This window comes from Misgurnus anguillicaudatus, chromosome 13 (genome assembly GCF_027580225.2).
Source record: "Misgurnus anguillicaudatus chromosome 13, ASM2758022v2, whole genome shotgun sequence".
NCBI lineage: Eukaryota > Metazoa > Chordata > Actinopteri > Cypriniformes > Cobitidae > Misgurnus > Misgurnus anguillicaudatus.
The window spans coordinates 6,971,292-6,990,701 of NC_073349.2; the positions used below are offsets into that span (position 1 = coordinate 6,971,292).

Sequence of the window (19,410 nt, forward strand, 5' to 3'; positions counted from 1 at the left end):
GGACCAAAGTGCATAATGTTAAATGTAAACAACTTCTGATGTAATAAATGAAATGAAAATAAATGAAGGAAAAATGTTTGTTTAAACTTCCCAAACTGTAAATAAACTCTTCAAATACCTCTTGTGCAAAATTTTTCATTAAATTTGGCACCGTTAATGTAGATTTTTTGTTTTAACGAAATGTTATTTGAAAGTGCACATATTTCATTGCTAAAAACACATTTATTTTGTGTATTTGATATAATACAATGTGTTTGTGTGGTTTATGGATAAAAACACATTATTGTCCACATACCTTACATTTGTGAAGCTCCAGATATACTGTCTTCTTGAAATGCACAGATTTGAAAAGCTCTGTGTCCCTGATTGGCCAGCTAATCTGTACGTTGTGATTGGCCTGAATATCTCTGACATCAGCCGAAAAATGTGACGCTCCTAACCATGTTTAAAAGATTCGCTCACAATGCAATGCTAACAGGAGTTAACTTACAGGTTGCGAGTCCAAGCGGGAGGAATTATGATAATGTTGGTCTTTACTACATCACCAATCCCAGGAGGTAACAATCTCTGTGTTTGTTGTAGTCCAAGAAAACAGATTTATGTTGGGGAGATGATAACTCGAGTCATCGTTTACTTTGGGGTTTGTACCTTTTGCATATCGTTAACATGTACTAATACACTAAGGTGACCAGACCCGTTTTTTGGTGTTCTTTCCCCGACTGGAGCTGTCCCCGGAAATGTCCCCGTTTTACAGCATGTCTAAAACAACGAGCAAATACACTGAAAAAATCGATCAGCATGTAGCCTTTGTAGTACCAGCCCGGAGCAATCTTGTAATGATTATTTTTACCAGCAGAGGGGGCCGCGAGCTACACTGATTACTTTTGCGCGCCACTAATTTAGCGAAGAAGAATTTACTATGAGACACATGAGAGCGTCATCAAGTTATCGTCAATCAAGTTATCATAAGATATGAAAACAGTCAAAGTTATAAACTACTCATGTTAAAGTAATAAACAAATGAAGTGAACTGAACACAGCATAGTATTGAGCATTTGTTTTGTGTAGGCTAAATTTTACATTTTGTATTTTTCCTTCTGTTCTTCACGTTTACAATGCTATAAAATCAGCTGAAGTAGTATCTTAGAAGCAAGTGTGCCGCACAAGCCCTGAAAAGTGAAGCCAAAACTTCTCCATTGCCCCCCAGTGACTGGTCCCAGTATAGGTCATAAACCCCGCCTCCCCATGTTCTTCAATGGGACTTGAGACCAACTAAACTATTTAATTACACTTCAATTATCTTTTTTGTCATTTACTGTAGTTTTTATCATGCTGATGTAAATTCAAATGTTTGTTTTTAAAATAAGTTTGTTTTTAGTTAGTTATTTAATGATATAAAAACGGTGGTGTCACGTCATGATTGACAGCTGTGATATGCGCATTCTGCAAGAGCGAGGGCGGGGTCTTGATTTCGCGGCTGTACTTCCTGCTCACTACTGCGCAGGACTGGTCCCAAAATCGCTACTGCGACTCAAGACCCAAGATGTCAGCGCCGTATCGGGACACTGACGACTTCACTTTTTACCAATGGAAGAGAGCGAATGGGCGTCGTCCATCTTTTTTTACAGTCTATGCTTAGAAGTCATTTTTGATGAGGCTTGTCATATTTGTGCACGGAATAAAAAAAGAAAAGAAATTGATTTATGCTACAGAAATTGTTCAATTAATTGATTTTTTAAATTAAAAATCGTGGTTTTAGTACAAATATTTAAAAATTCTTAAAACAGGATTCATTTCCTTCATGAGCAAACTGACCCAAGAAAATAAGTCTAATTTTTAGACCAAAAATATCACATTCATGCTTAAAACAAGCAAACAAATCTTACACCATTGGCATTGGCATTTATTTTATTTTTTTTAAGCACAAATTCACTTCAGTTTAATATTTTTTGTCTTAAAGCTAGATATTTTCTTTGGGGATTTTCCTGAAGAAGAAAATGCATCTTGATTTAAGAATTTTTAGATATTTGTACTGAAACACACACACACACACACACACACACACACACACACAAAAAAAACTATAGTAAGTAATTTTTGCAGAACATTTTGTCCCCATTTTTTAATTCATGGATGACAACAAATGAGATTTTAATGAGATTTTGACCATTGAACTAGGAAATGCCCCCGGTTTTCATTAAAAAAATGTGGTCACCTTATAATACACACTTACACACCAAAGGAAATGTAAAATCGTGAATTGGATGATAGGTGCTCTTTAAGTAGATGTACACCCTACAGAAAAATCTAGCTAAGACCAGCATAAGCTGGTGAGCTGGTTTAAGCTGGTCTTCCAGCTTGGTGGTTTTGCTGGTGTAGCAAGCACTTTTTAAGATGGTCTAGCTGGACTTATGGTCAAGCTGGTGGGTCAGCTGGTCTTCCAGCCTGATCTTTGCTAGACTGGAAGAGCTTAAACCTGAAAGATTTTTTAGTCTGTTATATAAAAATAGGCTAAACTAAATACATTTTATCTAAAAATATTTTTAATTATTTTTAACGTTTAACATCACTAACATAATGCTATAAAATAAGTAGTCCTAGTGTTTTTTATTGAAGACTTCATAAATCCCCCTCACAGAATAGCTGTGTAAAAACTGCCTGAATAAAAAGCGCGCATTTTTTTCACATTTATTTTTTGTTTACGTGTGTTTTGCGTGTACATGATGCCCTGGGTTTTGAGACACGCAATCGCAACCAATGAGCGCATCTCGTCTGATACCCACGCCTGAGATTTGCTCGTAAAGTTTGAGTGGGGGTGGAGAGTTGACCTCCTTCTCCTCATGACTCCTCCTCGAGCGCTCCGCTCGAGTTCTCCGTGTTTCATACCGAAGTCATACTTCACATTCCAACTTTACTGTCAAATCAGGAGAAATATTTCTTCAAAAACATCGGCGTTGTTTGAATTTGTAAACGGACTCATGAGATAGTCCCTTAAATCTCGTTTTGTTGCACACACAGCAGAGCAGAGGTTTGCTTTTAAGGTAAGTGCCAAACTCTTATTGCGCTCCTTTGTTTCACGCAGTCGCCGCGCTCGCGCTGGAGTTTTTAGATCATTCTCATTTTTGGCATTTTTTCGGAGCAGCCTGAGTGATGACTGTATTACACACACTCACACACGTGGGTTTACAGATGTTAATGCATTGCTGATATACAAATGCACACGCGTTAAGGTTTTATAGTACTGTATGCATATATAAAAACGTTTGAATACTAATAAAGTGAAGCAAATTATTCACAGAAGACAATGTTGGTTTTATGGCTTTTAGTGAAGAATTTATCTCTTGTGTACTAACTTTATGAAACTTATGAAACCAGACTGGAGAGGTAGGTATACTCTTCATTTGTACCCCCATTTTTTTTTAAAGTGGCCCAGCTAAGGTTGAACGTCCTGTGGCATGTAAGTGTAGTCTTGCATATTTAATTTACTCCAAAATGGGCCCAGTATTGTCACTTAACTGGTGCTTAACTTCACAGCATAAAGATCATTATGAAATTAATATTATTATTCAATATTTAAAATTTAGAAGTGGGTATGCCATCTAATAAAGAAGTGGGTATACCCTGGACTACATCACTAACCATAAGGTGTCACGCATATGGGTCATAAGTCATCTTGAAGTTTAGGGCAAAGTTTATGAAGCTTTTTAAATGTTATTATGGTTTTAATTTTCTTTGTATATAGTAGAATTTTATGTAAAAACAAATAAATTGAATCATTTTCTACAAGTAATTATGTATGCATTTAAAAATGAGCCCATACATACAACACATAGTATTTATGTTATATACATAGAGAGGTCTTTTCATACTGTACATTTCTTTTTGTATTTCATATAGCCTGCCAGTCTTTTCTAATGTGATATGAAAACCATGCTGCTTAATTTTGTTTCTTGAGGTATAATTCAGTGTGCATACCAAATCTTCGAATGGTTCATTTACAGTTAAAGGGAGGGTAATAATCTCATTCATCTGAAGTATTTGACGTCTTTTAGGATCCCTCGCGTCTCAGTTCATTCAGCACATGTGTCAGTTCCGCACGCCTCCTTAGTTTCGCTGTGCAGAGATTCGACAGGTTTTTCAGGCTGTGTAAGGTTGCAGTGAGCAATCAGATGAGAATTTCTTGCGACAAATGTTATATACTACAGGCGTGATGCCAAAAAATCCAGAAGTTTCCTTGTTGAAGTATGACTAATTCTTTAACATTCACTACTAGATTATAAGAAGTCATACAAGACTATAAGAAGTCATCTTAAAACCCAGTCATAATTTTTTTTTGTTAAAAAGTGCAAAATTAAAATGTTTTTCATCCTTGGATGCATACACCCAGCAAGCAATAATCATTTACTGTCTATAATAACTATAGAACGGATATAGTCTGACTATTGAGCCAAAATAAACTAGAATTTGGTTACGCGTCTTTTTGCTGAAATAATTTGTGAGATGTATGATATTCCATCATGTAAGCAATTTCAATTTTCATTTATATTTTTTATTTTATTTCATTTATTTTTTGCTTATGGTTAGACATCTTTAAAATTTTAACTAGCTGGGTTTCCATCACTCTGATTTTATGCGCAAGTATCGCATAAGAAACGAGTGACGAAAATGCCAAATTTCGAATAAAATCGCTTAATTTGCAAAAAGTTTTTACGTTCACTCAATGTGCTTTTTGACTTATGTGAAAAAAGTGGGAGTAAATGCGAATAACATGAGATGTTAAAGGAATAGTCTACTCATTTTCAATATCAAAACATGTCACTACCCCAACCAAGAACTGTTGAATCATCCCTCTGTCATCCGCGCGCGCGCACGCAAGCACCGGAGCGCGCCGCCACGCCACGATAGCATTCAGCCCAGCCCCATTCATTCAATGGTACCATTTAGAGATAAAGTTAGAAGTGACCAAACACATCAACGTTTTTCCTATTTAAGACGAGTAGTTATACGAGCAAGTTCGGCGGCACAAAACAAAACACAGCGCCTCTCCAAGCGGACTCAAAAGAGCAACTACATTTCATGGCGCAATAGCACCCTTGGGAGTACCTCGACTCGCCTGAAAAGTCTGCTCCCCTTCTCACTCTCATAATGGGAGAGGGAGGGTGTTACTGCGCCGAGTCGAAGTACTCCCAAAAGTGCTATTACGCCATACAATATAGTTACTCTTTTAAATCCGCTTAGAAAAGCGCTGTGTTTTATTTTGTACCACCAAACTTGCTCGTATAACTACTCGTCTTAAATAGGAAAAACGTTGATGTGTTTGGTCACTTCTAACTTTATCTCTAAATGGTACCATTGAATGAATGGGGCTAAGCTAAATGCTATCGTAGCGTCGCAGCGCGCTCCAGTGCTTACGTGCACACACACAGATGACAGAGGGATGATTCAACAGTTCTTAGTTAAGGTAATAACATATTTTAATATTGAAAATGAGTAGACTATTCCTTTAACGCATGTACTGAATAAATTGTGGCGTAGCGAACATTAAAGGTGCAGTGTGTAATTTTTAGAAGGATCTCTTGACAGAAATGCAATATAATATACAAAACTATATTATCAGTGGTATATTAAGACCTTTCATAATGAACCGTTATGTGTTAACTACCTTAGAATGAGATGTTTTTATCTACATACACCGAGGGTCCCCTTACATGGAAGTCGCCATTTTGGGCTGCCAATTTTTATTTTACTAAGTTGTCTCCGATGATGACATGTTTTTCCGGTGGTGGCTACAGTAGCTTCTCTATGTGTTTCAAAAGCCAGGGGTGAGCAGTGGACTAAGCCGTTGGTTGCAATTCACAACCTCACAACTAAATGGCGCTAAAATTTACACACTGCACCTTTAAACTCACGGGACTGATCATCCAGCTGTATCAGCTGACGTTGTTTTTACCATATACTGTATGGGGCTCGAAGTCGTCGCAATGCTCTTGCTGCTAGTGCCTACATTAAAAATGCTGCATTCCTTTTTCTGTGCACAGCATTCATATAAGCTGCACTGCTATTCAATTTATAACATACCAAATCATAACTAAATGCAGTCCTGTCTCCATTTTTTACGCCTGTCTTGTTCTGTTTACTGTTGGTTACTAATACCACGTAATTCGCTCTAACAACTTGATGTAAACGCACCTAATTCGTATTTTGAAAAGATTCGCTTCACGTTTCGATGGAAACCCAGCCCAAAGTTTTAGCCTGGGCTGTGTTTGGACGGCTATTAGATTACTTTTAAATGAGATTGCTTGCTGGAAAGTGTTTAAACGTGTTTTCTGATTTATTAACATAAAATTTGTCTTGCTCTCGATGAATGTAACCTAATGTGAGGTGGACATTTTTTCGACACTGGCTGTGAGGCTTCAAGAGAGTCTTGCAAAACATGACAAGTGTGTTTGCTGACCTCATGGCTTTAAATAGCATCTCAGCGTGTGATTCACCCTTCAGACCGGTACACACTCGATAACTTACTGAATTACAGATGCTGTTGTTTGGTAAAAAACTTACAAGCACTGGTTTGCTTGTCAGTTTTCTATATGCTCAGAGATTTAGTTCATTAGTTTAGATTGGGTTACTCTGGCATTAGTCTGGATCAGATGTGAAGTCTGTAAATCCAAATCTTTAAAATTGTATAATTTCATGTTGATCGTATACTGTTACTAGACATCCATGATATATTCTTTATGCATGATAAAAAAAAAGTTACCACCAAAATCAGAATTTTATTAGGTCAGTATTAAAAAGAAAATTCTTAATTTTACGCAGAATCCAATATCCCTCATGTTATTCTGTCATCTTTTCTTCCTTTTTTCCCAAAACGCAAAAATGCAATAAATCCGCTCAACAAATCACAATGCACCATTCAAGGCATTGTAAACAATAATGGTGGCGCGTTGAATACACACAGAATCCTACTTTTTTCCTCATTTGCTTTTTACTTTGTGATCAACTAACAAACAAAAACAAAATAATACTTTTGATGGCCTTGATAAAAATAATTAATAATTTTCGCGAGAGGCACTCGTGAGACGGAAAAAAAATGTCGGCTGTTGCTTGTTTTCACACCCTGAATGTGGCTATCTGTGCCGCTACGCGTGGGTTGCTGCCCAGTTTAATGTTTTTTTTTTTTAATGTAATATGTTTAAATAAAGGCTTTTTATAACACTTTTTAAAATAAGAAGAGTGCCTTGGAAATTTTTTTTACCTTCATTTTTTTCTAAAATTTCTTTTGCTATTTCTGAGCACTTTGGATTTTTCCTTATTTCATGGATTTATTGCGATTGGAACCAAACTCTTCATATATTCTTTACACATGATGTGCACAACTGCATTGTTTTGTTTGCCATGTAGAAAAATAAATGTGACATTTTCTATTTATGAGTAGTACATTTACACTCGGTATTAAGACACGTTTTGGAGAGATGCATGTTTGTTTACCCCTGGTGTTTCAATCCGTCTCATTTGCACGCTTTCAACCGCCATGATTACTTTGAAGGGATGGTCTATGTGCGAATTATCAAAACACGAGCGGGAGAAATAGCGGGTTTAAATTGATGCGCACTAATATTATGTCCGAGTCCACTGCTTGTGTTGTAATAAACATGCTGCACAATGTTTTGTTCATGTATATGTAAGAGCTTTCTAAGATATTTCTGAGCAATTGATAGAATAAGCTTGCGCAACTTTCAAATGCTCGCAAAATAGAACAAAAATGTAAGGGGTGGATAGCAGGTGCTTTAGTTTTATCAGTGATTGCCTAAAGAATACTGTTAACACTGAAGTCAGGGCCGATGTAAAAACATTGTGCTCGGCACATCACACATTAGATTGGTAGGCGGAGAGTAAGTGGGTTTTTTGTGACTGCTCGAACATGCGTTTTCGGCTACCCCTGTATGTGGTTGAAATTGGACCCTGTTCAAACCTGTATTTAGCTTCGTCTACAGGGCCTAAAGGTCTGTTAAGAGGTGCCTGTTGGCAGACTTGAAAGCCAAAATGTAACTGTTGTTTTATGCATCCATAGTGTTTTAATTTTGGAAATGTATTTCTCAAATAAAAACTGTGAAAGTGAAATGGTGTAGATAGATATACTTGATACATGACAGGTCATGATAGTTACCACAGCCATGTAAGCTTGGACGTATGGAGGGGAAATTGGGTAATTGACAGGGAGAATCTGGGTGTCAAAAATATAAAATAAAAGATCACTATCTTTGGCAGACTTCAAGCTTGTTCAGTAAATCCAATTCACTAAATTTCCTACTTTATCCACTGTTACACTAGATCTTATTATCATCTGCCAAACACTCGAGTTTTATTTTCATCACTTTCCAGTACTTTTTTCTTATAAATCAAATAGTTTATAATTATTTATATTTACAGAAAACTGTTATTTGCAATCAAATATTCCTGTTTTCGACCCAGTTAAAGTTGATATCATGGCAAACAGTCCCTTTCCCTTGCTTGAAACATACTATTATTTCACAAACTAAGCCTTAATGCAAGAAAAAAGGCCGTACATTTTGAAGATGCTGTTTGCCTGAAAGGGGTTTGGGTTTTCTTAAGAAACTCGATGTCTAAGAAAACTGCAGTGGCAGGTTGATCAGGTTTAACATGGGTTGGGTCCATAGAGGAAGAGAGGCGGTTCATTTCTCCCTCCTTTTAGCATGTCTTTGTCTCTTTTGTGTGTCCAGTGAAGGGTTTTTCACATATGTGTATTTGCATTTATCATGTGCAACACCTGCACATGGCTGCTAACTGTCTGGACTTGTCAGTGTCCTGCCCACCTTACTATGAACCTTCAGGGGATTTTTAACTTAATTGAATGCATTGATTGTTGGTTTACCGCATTAGTATGTTTTTATTTAAGTTGTAGATAAAAGTAGCTTGATCATTTTTTTCACACCAACCCAGTTCAAGTTTTAGGTTCCTGTAGCTTTGCATGGGAATGGATAATGAGAGTAAATGTAGAAATAAAGTGATATTTCAAAATAAGATGATATGATGTTTTTGTTATATTAGTAACTTTTTTAGAGGTTACATTTGTGCTGAAGAGCACAAGTAAAGAACAGACTCAGAAGGCATTTTTGGAGATTTGACTGCCTTTTACTTCAACCTGACCACATTGAGTGTTGTTTAAAATAATGGGGTGTATTGGTTTTGATTAGTTATGTGTAACCACTGTCTATGGCTAAATCAAATTTAAATGTTAGAACAATGTGAGAAGTTAGAACAACTTTATGTGAGTATTCAACTTAAAGGAATATTCCATTTTCTTAAAAGAAAAATCCAGATAATTTTCTCACCACCATGTCATCCAAAATGTTGATGTCTTTCTTTGTTCAGTCCAGAAGAAATTATGTTTATTGAAGAAAACATTGCAGAATTTTTCTAATTTTAATGGACTTTAATAGAACCCAACATTTAATACTTAACTCAACACTTAACAGTTTTTTTCAACGGAGTTTCAAAGGACTATAAACCATCCCAAACGAGGCATAAGTGTCTTATCTAGCGAAACGATTGTCATTTTTGACAAGAAAAATAACAAATATATACTTTTAAACCACAACTTTTCGTCAAGGTCCGGTCCAGCGCGACCTAACGTAAATGCACATTTGCGGACCATTTTAAACAATAAACTGCCACAAAGACATTAATTAGTATCAGTTGACATACAACAACGTCGGAACGGTGCTTTTTCACCACATTTGTAAACACTGGGGCGAAGTTTCGCGTTTGTCCTCTGTGACCTCTTGACGTCATGACGTATTGCGGTGACGTAGTGGGGTCAGCTGGCGCATCACGACCGGATCTGCACGACGAGAAGTTGTGCTTTAAAAGTGTATATTTGTTATTTTTATTGTCAAAAATGACAATCGTTTCGCTAGATAAGACCCTTATGCCTCGTTTGGGATTGTTTATAGTCCTTTGAAACTCCGTTGAAAAAACTGTTAAGTGTTGAGTTAAGTATTAAATGTTGGTGTCTATTAAAGTCCATTAAAATAAGAAAAATCCTGCAATGTTTTCTTTAAAAAACATAATTTCTTCTCGACTGAACAAAGAAAGACATCAACATTTTGGATGACATGGTGGTGAGTAAATTATCTGGATTTTTCTTTTAAGAAAATGGACTAATCCTTTAATATTTTTATACATTATTTTAGTGCTAAACTTTATATATATAGCACAGTTTACTTTGGCTGTTTCTCAATTTCAAGAACGCAAAGAACACACTTGCGTTCTCGCGTAGACTGGTCTTGCCTGGCGACCTTGAAAGAATGAACTCAGAAGGTTGCGAGAACACAGAACGCACTTGTGAGAACTGAGATGTGTGCGATCTTCCTGTTGGTCACCTGACCTCTCCAGATTTCAGCAGCAAGTCTGCACTCGATGCATCCTCGATATCAAGAACACATCCGGGTATTTTCATGCGTCCTCTGTACTTGTGTTCTTGAGAATTGGGCTGCGTCCCAAACCGCATACTGTTCAGTAGGTACTAAATGAGATGAACTACTTGCTTACTGACTGTTAAAACAGTAGGTACTGTATAGTATGAATCCTAGTAGTATGAGTGCGATTCTGACATACTATATCCGCCATGTTGATACATCACGTGACATATGTCGTCTTCACGTCATGTCATACCAGTGCGAAAACGGCCGCATCGCTGTTTCGCCTTTCTTCTTCGTTGCATAACTCCGCTCCTGGGGCATCATGGGATAGTGAAGTGTCCTTCGTATGCACACTTCGAAATCTAACCGGAAGTAGTAGGTCATCCGGGTACTTTTCACATACTGTTTTTGGAATACTACGTATTCGGACATACTACTCGCCTTGCCTACTGCTCTTCGCCTACTGCTCTTCGCCTACTATATAGTATGGAAGTAGGCGGTTTTGGTTGCAGCATTGGAATTGAACTTCGACGGTTGATGATTGATGACGTAGAGCGAGAACACAAGGACGCAAGATCGCTGAAGAACGCATGTTGGGGAACAGCCTTTGGCTGAACAAAAGAAGAGACGTCAATTGCGCGTCCACTCAGTTTCATCTGCCTTCGTAAAAACTTTCTGATGCGCACAACAGGGTTAAGGTACATTCACATTATAAGTGACTAGAAGTAGGAGAGCGATGTGATCTTATTGATTTCAATGGAAGCTCGGTGGCATCTGGTGACACGAGCGAAAGTGACCGTTGACGGCGCAACAAAGTTGAGAATGTTTAACTTTATGCAAATTATGAGCAACATTAGGGAGGGACTACCAATGAGTACGAAGCAGGGGAGTTCACGTCGTCCGTCTCTCGTCAGTTACTGGAGTGGACGGAACTCATTTGTTTATGACAACCAGATATTGAAACGCCTCTTTTGAAATAGACGAGCGACACACAGCAACAAAGTCGCTTATAATGTGAATGTTCCTTAACGTGAATGTCTAAGCTGCACACGTGATAGACCAACTAAGCACTTTTAATTTACATTTTCGTCATTTACAAGGCGAGGTGTCATTTTAAAAAACGTGCACTTTGAAACCCGCCATCAAAAGTTTGCATTTTCAGTTGTCTAGCCTGTGGAAATAAAACACATTTAAACTTGGATCACAATAGCATTTAGATGTAGATTGTCTTTCATTAAATCAGATTGTCCAGCATTGCTTGTTCATGCCTTAAAATGCCTTCCTTATCTGTAATCCGATCTCAAGTAGCAGCTGCTAGTCTCCTTGTTGCCCTGTTGTTCTTTGTGAAAGGGTGTGTGTGTGTGTGTGTGTGTGTGTGTGTGTGTGTGTTATTGTGGAGTGTGTTAGGGGAGAGTAGTTAAGAGAGCAGCACTGCAGCTGTTTTCCAAGTCTCAAATGAGAACAATCTCCTGTCTGCACTCCTAAAGCCCTAGCAGATAAACAGAGACTGAGTTTGTCAATCACTTAAATTTAATTGTTATTTATCCACCTAGCAGATATTGGTAAGATCCAATAATAGCTCAGAACATAACTTTTGTTCAAAAACCAAATTTCACCCCAAATCAAGAGAATAATAAAAGATTCTTTGAATTTTGTAACGTACACGCCACACTCCGAAGTGTGTGTAATAGCAGTTAAAGATGCTCATTTAATGAACATTTGTTATCCATCAAGGGTGTGGGATGCTTTTGGTTTGTCACTTGATTCTGTAACCCGATGTCTCTTCAGTGGCCGCGCGCTGCCGGCAGGTGACCTTTTCGTGACGGGTGTTCACAGATATGGTGACATGTTTAGACTCAAGGTCAATATTTACTCATCGGCTCGAACCGAAAATTCGCCCACACTCTTTATACATTTTTTTTCATTGCTTCTTTGGTGTTTGTAGAGTCTTGAATTATTTTAGAGTTGCATGCCCGGTAAATTAGTCAGGTCTATTCATAGATTACATTCGCTTTCGTATATGAAACCAGTACTCTTAAAACAGCAGGATTGTTCTTGGGGAGAGCGCTGTGTGTTTCCTGAGCCTAAGCGCGCACCTAAATTGGTCAGGCAAGCCATACTCCGACCTCCTACTATGTCCCTGTTCCTCAGACCTTTTTTGGATTTGGACTAGGGTGCTTGTGAGAGGGAAGGAGAAGAGAGGACGGGAGGGGAAGGACAGAGTGGAGGTGCGGGTGATACAACAGAGAGAGAGAGAGACTGAGAGTGTGTTAGCGCACTGTAACTGTCTTAATAAGGACATGTCTGGAATTTCAGGCCCTTCGCTTTCTAAAGGTCCATACCAGTGGTCCTCCATGATAACCACTTTGGCTCCACTAATGTTGTTTCTGAAGTCTGGTTTTGTTGTTTGTGGCTTTTTCTGCATGTTTGCCATATTGTGGTTGAAAGGCACTAGGTGATGTTCTTGAAATTCGTTGGTTCTTTAACTACATCAGTAGCAATGTTAGACTCTAGTAACTGTGTGGGTCTTAAAGGGACATTCCACTTTTTTTGAAAATATGCTCATTTTCCAGCTCCCCTAGAGTTAAACATTTGATTTTTATCTTTTTGGAATCCATTCAGCTGATCTCCGAGTCTGGCGCTAGCACTTTAAGCATAGCTTAGCACAATCCATTGAATCTGATTAGACCATTAGCATCGTGCTAAAAAATAACCAAAGAGTTTCAATATTTTAAACTTGACTCTTCTGTTGATACATCGTGTACTAAGACCGACAGAAAATTAAAAGTTGTGATTTTCTAGGCAGATATGGCAAGGAACTATACTCTCATTCTGACATAATACTCAAGGACTTTGCTGATGTAACATGGCTGCAGCAGGCGTAGTGATATTACGCACTGGCCGAAAATAGTCCACTGCCATTGAAAGTAACCAAGGGGACTATTTTCGGGCAGTGCGTAATATCACTACAAAAAATGTTAAGCAAAAATGTTTAAAAACAAAATCTCGGAAGCAAAACATGTGGGTGGGTACAAAACATTTACTGGAGTAGATGTAATTTTCTTATAATGTATTCTAGTGCCCTTTATTATAACAATTGCTTTAAAGGCTCTCTAAGCGAATAATGTGCGACGTCACTTCCTGTTGATGTTTGAACTGTTTTCAAACAAACGGAGCGTAGCTAACGCCTCCCCCTCCCTCTCCCGCCCATGCTTTCATGAACGCGCCCAACCCCCACCCCCAAATCCTTCTTGTCGTTTATTGGCTGGAACACTTTGTTATGTTTTGTTGTGCTAGGTTTGGCCACTATGTTGATATTACCGTTTGTCGAGCCTGAGCTGTCTACAGAGATCGCGTTTTTTTACAGTTTTATCAGCGGACAGGCAGCAAGCAGATAGTGAGGAGATGTTTGCTGTATGTAACAAAAAATGTTTTATGGTCTAAAACTCGTCAATTCACTTAGAGCGCCTTTAAAGCCTAAAAGCTTTGTTTATCTTGTTGTGTTGTGGCCCGTAGGATTGCAGAAAGTAGCGGAAACATGACATGGAGTTTAAAGTGCACCTATTTCATTGCTAAAAACAACGTTATTTTGTGTTTTTGGTATAATACGACGTGTTTGTGTGGTTTATGGTTAAAAACACATTATTTTCCACATACCGTACATTTTTGTAGCTCCAGATTTCACTCTCTTCCTGAAATGCTCTGATTATGTACAAAGCTCATTGAACTGAAAGACCCTGATTGGCCTGAATACCTCTGACGTCAGACGGAAATGTGACGCTCCTTATTATGTTTGAAAGATTCGCTCACAATTAGGGCTGGGATAAACAATTATTTTTTTAATGATTAATCTAGCGATTATTTTTTCGATGCATCGATTAATCTAACGATTCATTTTATCAGTCTGATTCGACTTCGATTCGATTCTCGATTATCTCCCCATTAATTAACTAATAGCAATTTATACATGTTGATTTACATATCTGAATGTAAACATTTCAATTATGTTCATTGCTCTTAAAATTTCAAAATAAAAAAGACTATACATCTGCAAAATATGGCATTCTTAGTCAGAGGTAGCATTCAATAAAGCGTTTGCAGCTCATACTGTGTATAAAAATCTCAAGTTCAAATTACTTTATTTTACATGCATTTATGAGCAAAACCTCTTCAGTGTAACTTTTATAACTTGATTTATTTAATCCACATTGTTTTCGTGCTGTTCTAGTCCATTTAATGACAGATATAAACACAATTATAGAATTAAGAAGCACATATATTATTAAATCTCTTTCTCTTAAGTTTGTTAAGATAGATGAGGATTCATTTACTGCTGGACAGAGAGTGAATGAAAGGCAGTCTTCTGGCAACAGTGACATATTTCATTGCTTTCTGTTAAATTGCTCAAAGTCACGACTGTTTAAAACACACTTCACATTCATGATTTTATGGTAAAATTATACTTTTTCGCGTCAATCCACGAGCATTTAAACTATAAACAAAGCACTTTCACTTTCATTGAGCATGAGCAGCGCAGCAGAACCGACGCAGAAACGATTGCAGCACTGTTGCTACAGAGCCGCGAGCTCGCGCTGCTCATGCGGCGGGGTGCATGCTTGTTAACATGGGTGCTGAAAAAAACACGCGCCGCACGTACTGCTCACACTTGCTGTGTGAAACCGGCGTGGACTGAAGCCACTCGCGCTGCTACTGTTCTACGGTGCTGCCATTTTGGGTCTGACGAATCGATGCGCATATTTTAAAATACGTTGACGCGTTGTCCCAGCCCTACTCACAATGCAATGCTAACAGGAGTTAATTTACAGGCTGTGAGTCTAAGCGGAAGGAATTATGATAATGTCGGTCTTGTCTACATCACCAATCCCAGGAAGTAAACTGTTGCCTACAATCTGTCTGTTTATTGTAGTCCAAGAAAGGAGATTTACGTTGGAGACGATAACTCGCGTCATCGTTTACTTTGGGAATTGTACCTTTTGCATATCATTAACATGTACTAATACACACTTATGCTATGTACACATCAGAGATTACTAGATTACTTGCAGGATTTAACTGTTTGTCAGAGTTGAAAATGTTCAACTTGTGCGAAGGCACGTTTGAGGTGAATGGAGCTTGTTTTCGTGGACATCGTGCCGCCCAATTTGCGTAATTCGCATCGCCTGCGCAAGGACGCGTCTGGTTGCGTCTTTGCATTGACTTTGTATGTAATCTACTTGCGCAAATCGTTGAACTCGCGATTGGTGTTTATGCCCCATTACACACCAGAAGTGGAGTGGATTTGAGGAAGCAGCAGCATAGAAAACAAAGCTGTAGCTAAAACATGGAACGGAGTTTAATTTATCAGGGCATTCCTCTAGTGGGTAAATTGGAGAAAAAGTAGGTGGGTCCATTATCATTGGTCTAATAAAGTGGGTGGGTATTTTTCCACCCACATATAATGGTGCTGACGCCCATGGTTTTCTCAGGATTTTCCTTTTGTCACTTTTGATTATGAAAGTGAACTTTCTGTGTTCTACGAAAGCAATAAAGTCTTATGGGACACTGGACCACAAAACCAGTCATGATGTCGCACTGGTATTTTTGTAGCAATCGTCAGCTATACATTATATTGTTCAAAATTATAGATTTGTTATGTCAAAAATCATTAGGATATTAAGTAAAGATCATGTTCCATCATGGTAAAACAACACATTTTGTGACACATTTCTGTGTAATTATTGAAACATTTTGTATTTGTATAATACCGAGCCCCTAAGGTGACACTGGAGCAAAAATTAAATAAAGTTTAGTTTTGCGTGCTCACATTAAACTTTGTGCGATGGATTCACGTGTGCACGCGGTAGATTCACATGTGCGCGTAAAACTAAACTTTATTTAATTTTTGTTCCATGTCCCCTTAGGGGCTCCGTAGTAAAAACTTAAATAAAAAAATAACCTTATGACTGGTTTTGTGGTTTAAAGTCACATATGGGTTCAAACCAACATGAGAATGAGGAAATAATTTTTGAGTTAAGTATCCCTTTTGTAAATCAATGTTGTGAATGTAAATGGTAGACATTTTTATAAATACTATCACTTAAATTGTAATGATTTTTATTTGGCACTACAAATAAAATGCACCAAGTCTACTTATCTGCGTAAGGATTTTTGTCTGAGAATTGCTGTATGATTGAATGCAAATGGTTTGTACAAAGTGCTCACCACACATGAAATCCATCGCCACAAAAATGCTTTGGGGTGAGTTGTTATTAGTTTCTCAGTACATGCTGTTTCATGAACTCGCAGATTCATTTTGCATACGGACTGAATGACTGGGGAAACGATGGTGTTTCTTGAGTTGGATCCCAGTCTGTTTAAAAGAAGTCAATATAATCTGTGGTGAGGGGTAATTTTTAAATGTAGCATTATAATAACATTTTATTAAATGCACTAATGTTTTATTTGTTCTGTTGTAAAATTTGAAAGATATTGCGAATCTAGTGTATTTGTCTCAATAATTGAACAATAATTACAAAAAGTTATGTTTGTGTGTGACAATATAAAATTAAGCAACATCATGACACGGATTTTAAGTAGTCCATTAAGTCTGACATTAACAGCCCCACCCTCTGTCCTGACTCATGAGTTTAAAAGGACAAAGACAGAGATTTTTGATATAATGTTTTGATTCAAGAGATATTTCGTTTTATTATTACAAAATCTAAAAATAAATATCCCTGTGTGCCATTTTATGTGCTTCACCATGTTTTACCAACATTTTGATTTGATCAGTGGTTCTCATACTTTTATGGCGTGTCCCCCCCTTGTGTACGTTGCATCCCTCCATGGCCCCCCAAATAAAAATTATGACATCATAAAACATTCTAAAACTTAAAATTTGATTAAAACAAAACATATTAAAAGATACAATGCAATGCTGTTGGTTAGTAGTATGTTTTAATTACATAGAATTTAGGATAAATTAATGTATTTTATAAAATGTCATAAAACTGGGGCCCCCATGGTGGACCGTGGCCCCCAGTTTGAGAACCACTGGCAAAAGTGATGGTTTATCTGAGCTTTAAAGTCATTTACATACATTATATATAATGTATATATTTTTTGTCATATTTAAGTACAAATATCTAAAAATTCTTAAATCAAGATGCATTTCTTGATGAGCAAAATGATCTAAGTAAATAAGTCAAGTAAATTTGTGCATAAAACCAGAAGAAAAATCTTTAACTTTTGTCTTAAACACTTAATTCATGAAAAATTCAAGAACATTGTTCTTTCCCCATTGGCTGATGTTTTTTCTTATTTTAAAGCACAAATTCAATTAAATTTTATATTTTTTTCTAAAAACTAGACTTATTTTCTTAGGTCATTTTGCTTATCAAGAAAGTAAAAAGAATTTTCACTGTAAAGAATTGCTGTAATTATACAGTTGGTTGCCAGTAACACACTGTAGAAGATAAAACTGAAAGTGTTTCATGTTCATTTAACTTTGAACAAACTGTTGCCAGTAAATAACATAAATGTAAAATCTACAGTAAGTTACTGGCAGCTAGTTGCCAGTAATACCCAGTAATACCCTGTTCTACAGAATTTTTTTACAGTGTATTTGTACTAAAAACCCGACAAAAACACTAAGTAAGAAGGTCATTTTTTGCAGTGCAGAGCACTTGATGTTTTAAATATGTATGTTTTTTTTTAAGTTATATTTTTGGCCATTTTTGCCTTTAATTAACAGTAAGTAAGTTGAGGAGGGGACAGAAAAAGTACAGGTAGGAGAGAGAGGGGTATGGGATCGGCAAATGACCACGAGCCGGGAATCGAACTCAGGTCGCCGAAAGTGGGAGCGCTGCCCACTACACCATCGGCTCCGACTTAAATATGTATGTTACGTATCACAAAATAGTGAGACTTTTCAATTATGCTGCTGAGCCCTACTAGTTATTTTTATTGAAAGGACGTAAGCTCATGTTATGGTGAACGTCCATGAAAAGCTTTTACACGTCACGTTGGTCGGCCTTTGCTCAGTCTGCCTTGTTGACAACAGGAAAATCTGTCACTGTCTTCAGTAGGATGATCTTGATTTTTAATACGATCGCTATTAATACCCTCCAGCTCACAAAGGCTGTAAAGCACGGCCTTGAAAACCTGATATCTCATAACCTGAACTTCGCTTGACATCAGGAGTCTGAAAAATCTGGCGCCTTACTTGGCAGCTCAGTGCGTGCTGGCTCTCCGACATCCATTTTGTCTTTCCTTTTTTATTTTGCGCTTTCCACACAAAATACGATAAACTGTGCTTGGGTAAATGGTAATATGATCTTCAATTAAGATTATTTATGTGCAGGTTTGGAAAAAGGTCCAGCTCAAAAGTGAGGTTTAAGGTCACATCATCTGCATCAAGCGGAAGTTAACTTTTTTTTTATTTTTTGTTAACTTGAGAGGTCGATATGCTTGTACCTGGTCATGTGCTTGTTCCTTGACGACAGGTTTTAACTGTGTTTTTCCAATCTCTGTCTTTGTCCATTTCTCTGCAGTAGTCTCGGGTGTGTGGGCTCACGTAGGGGCCCAGGTGGAGCCGCCACCATTGCAGCCAACGAGTGGAGCGCCAGCGAGAGCCCGGAGGAGGGGCACGAGGATGGAGTGGATGGGATGGACAAGGGCGGAATGGACGGGGATGCGGAGGGTGTCTGGAGCCCTGACATCGAACAGAGCTTCCAGGAGGCTCTGGCTATTTATCCACCCTGCGGCCGCAGAAAAATCATCCTGTCAGATGAAGGGAAGATGTATGGTGAGTCAGGAACGCCTCTGGATAGATTTATCTAAAGCTCAGATAACTCAAAACATAAAATACTTTTAAAAGTACTTTTTCGTTTTCAAATAAAATCGGTACTTCCTAATTTGGATGCAGGAGGAAATCAATAAAAAAGTGTGGTTTATGTTTGAGACACGA

General features: G+C 37.7%; 1 protein-coding gene across 4 annotated transcripts in view; it reads left to right on the forward strand.

Annotated features, from left to right (window-relative positions):
- Positions 1–2,800: 2,800 nt before the first annotated feature.
- The window catches only part of tead3a (TEA domain family member 3 a), a 57,484-nt gene continuing 40,874 nt past the window's right edge, over positions 2,801–19,410 (forward strand). For 2 of the 4 annotated variants that reach the window (XM_055188255.2, XM_055188257.2), the window contains exons 1-2: positions 2,803–3,041; positions 18,995–19,248. In XM_055188255.2, coding sequence (XP_055044230.2) covers positions 19,110–19,248 — 139 coding nt within the window. In that variant the 5' untranslated portion in view covers positions 2,803–3,041; positions 18,995–19,109. Of the gene's footprint in view, positions 3,042–18,994; positions 19,249–19,410 lie in introns of all 4 variants that reach the window. The other 2 variants (XM_073874924.1, XM_055188256.2) reach the window with 2 other exon arrangements.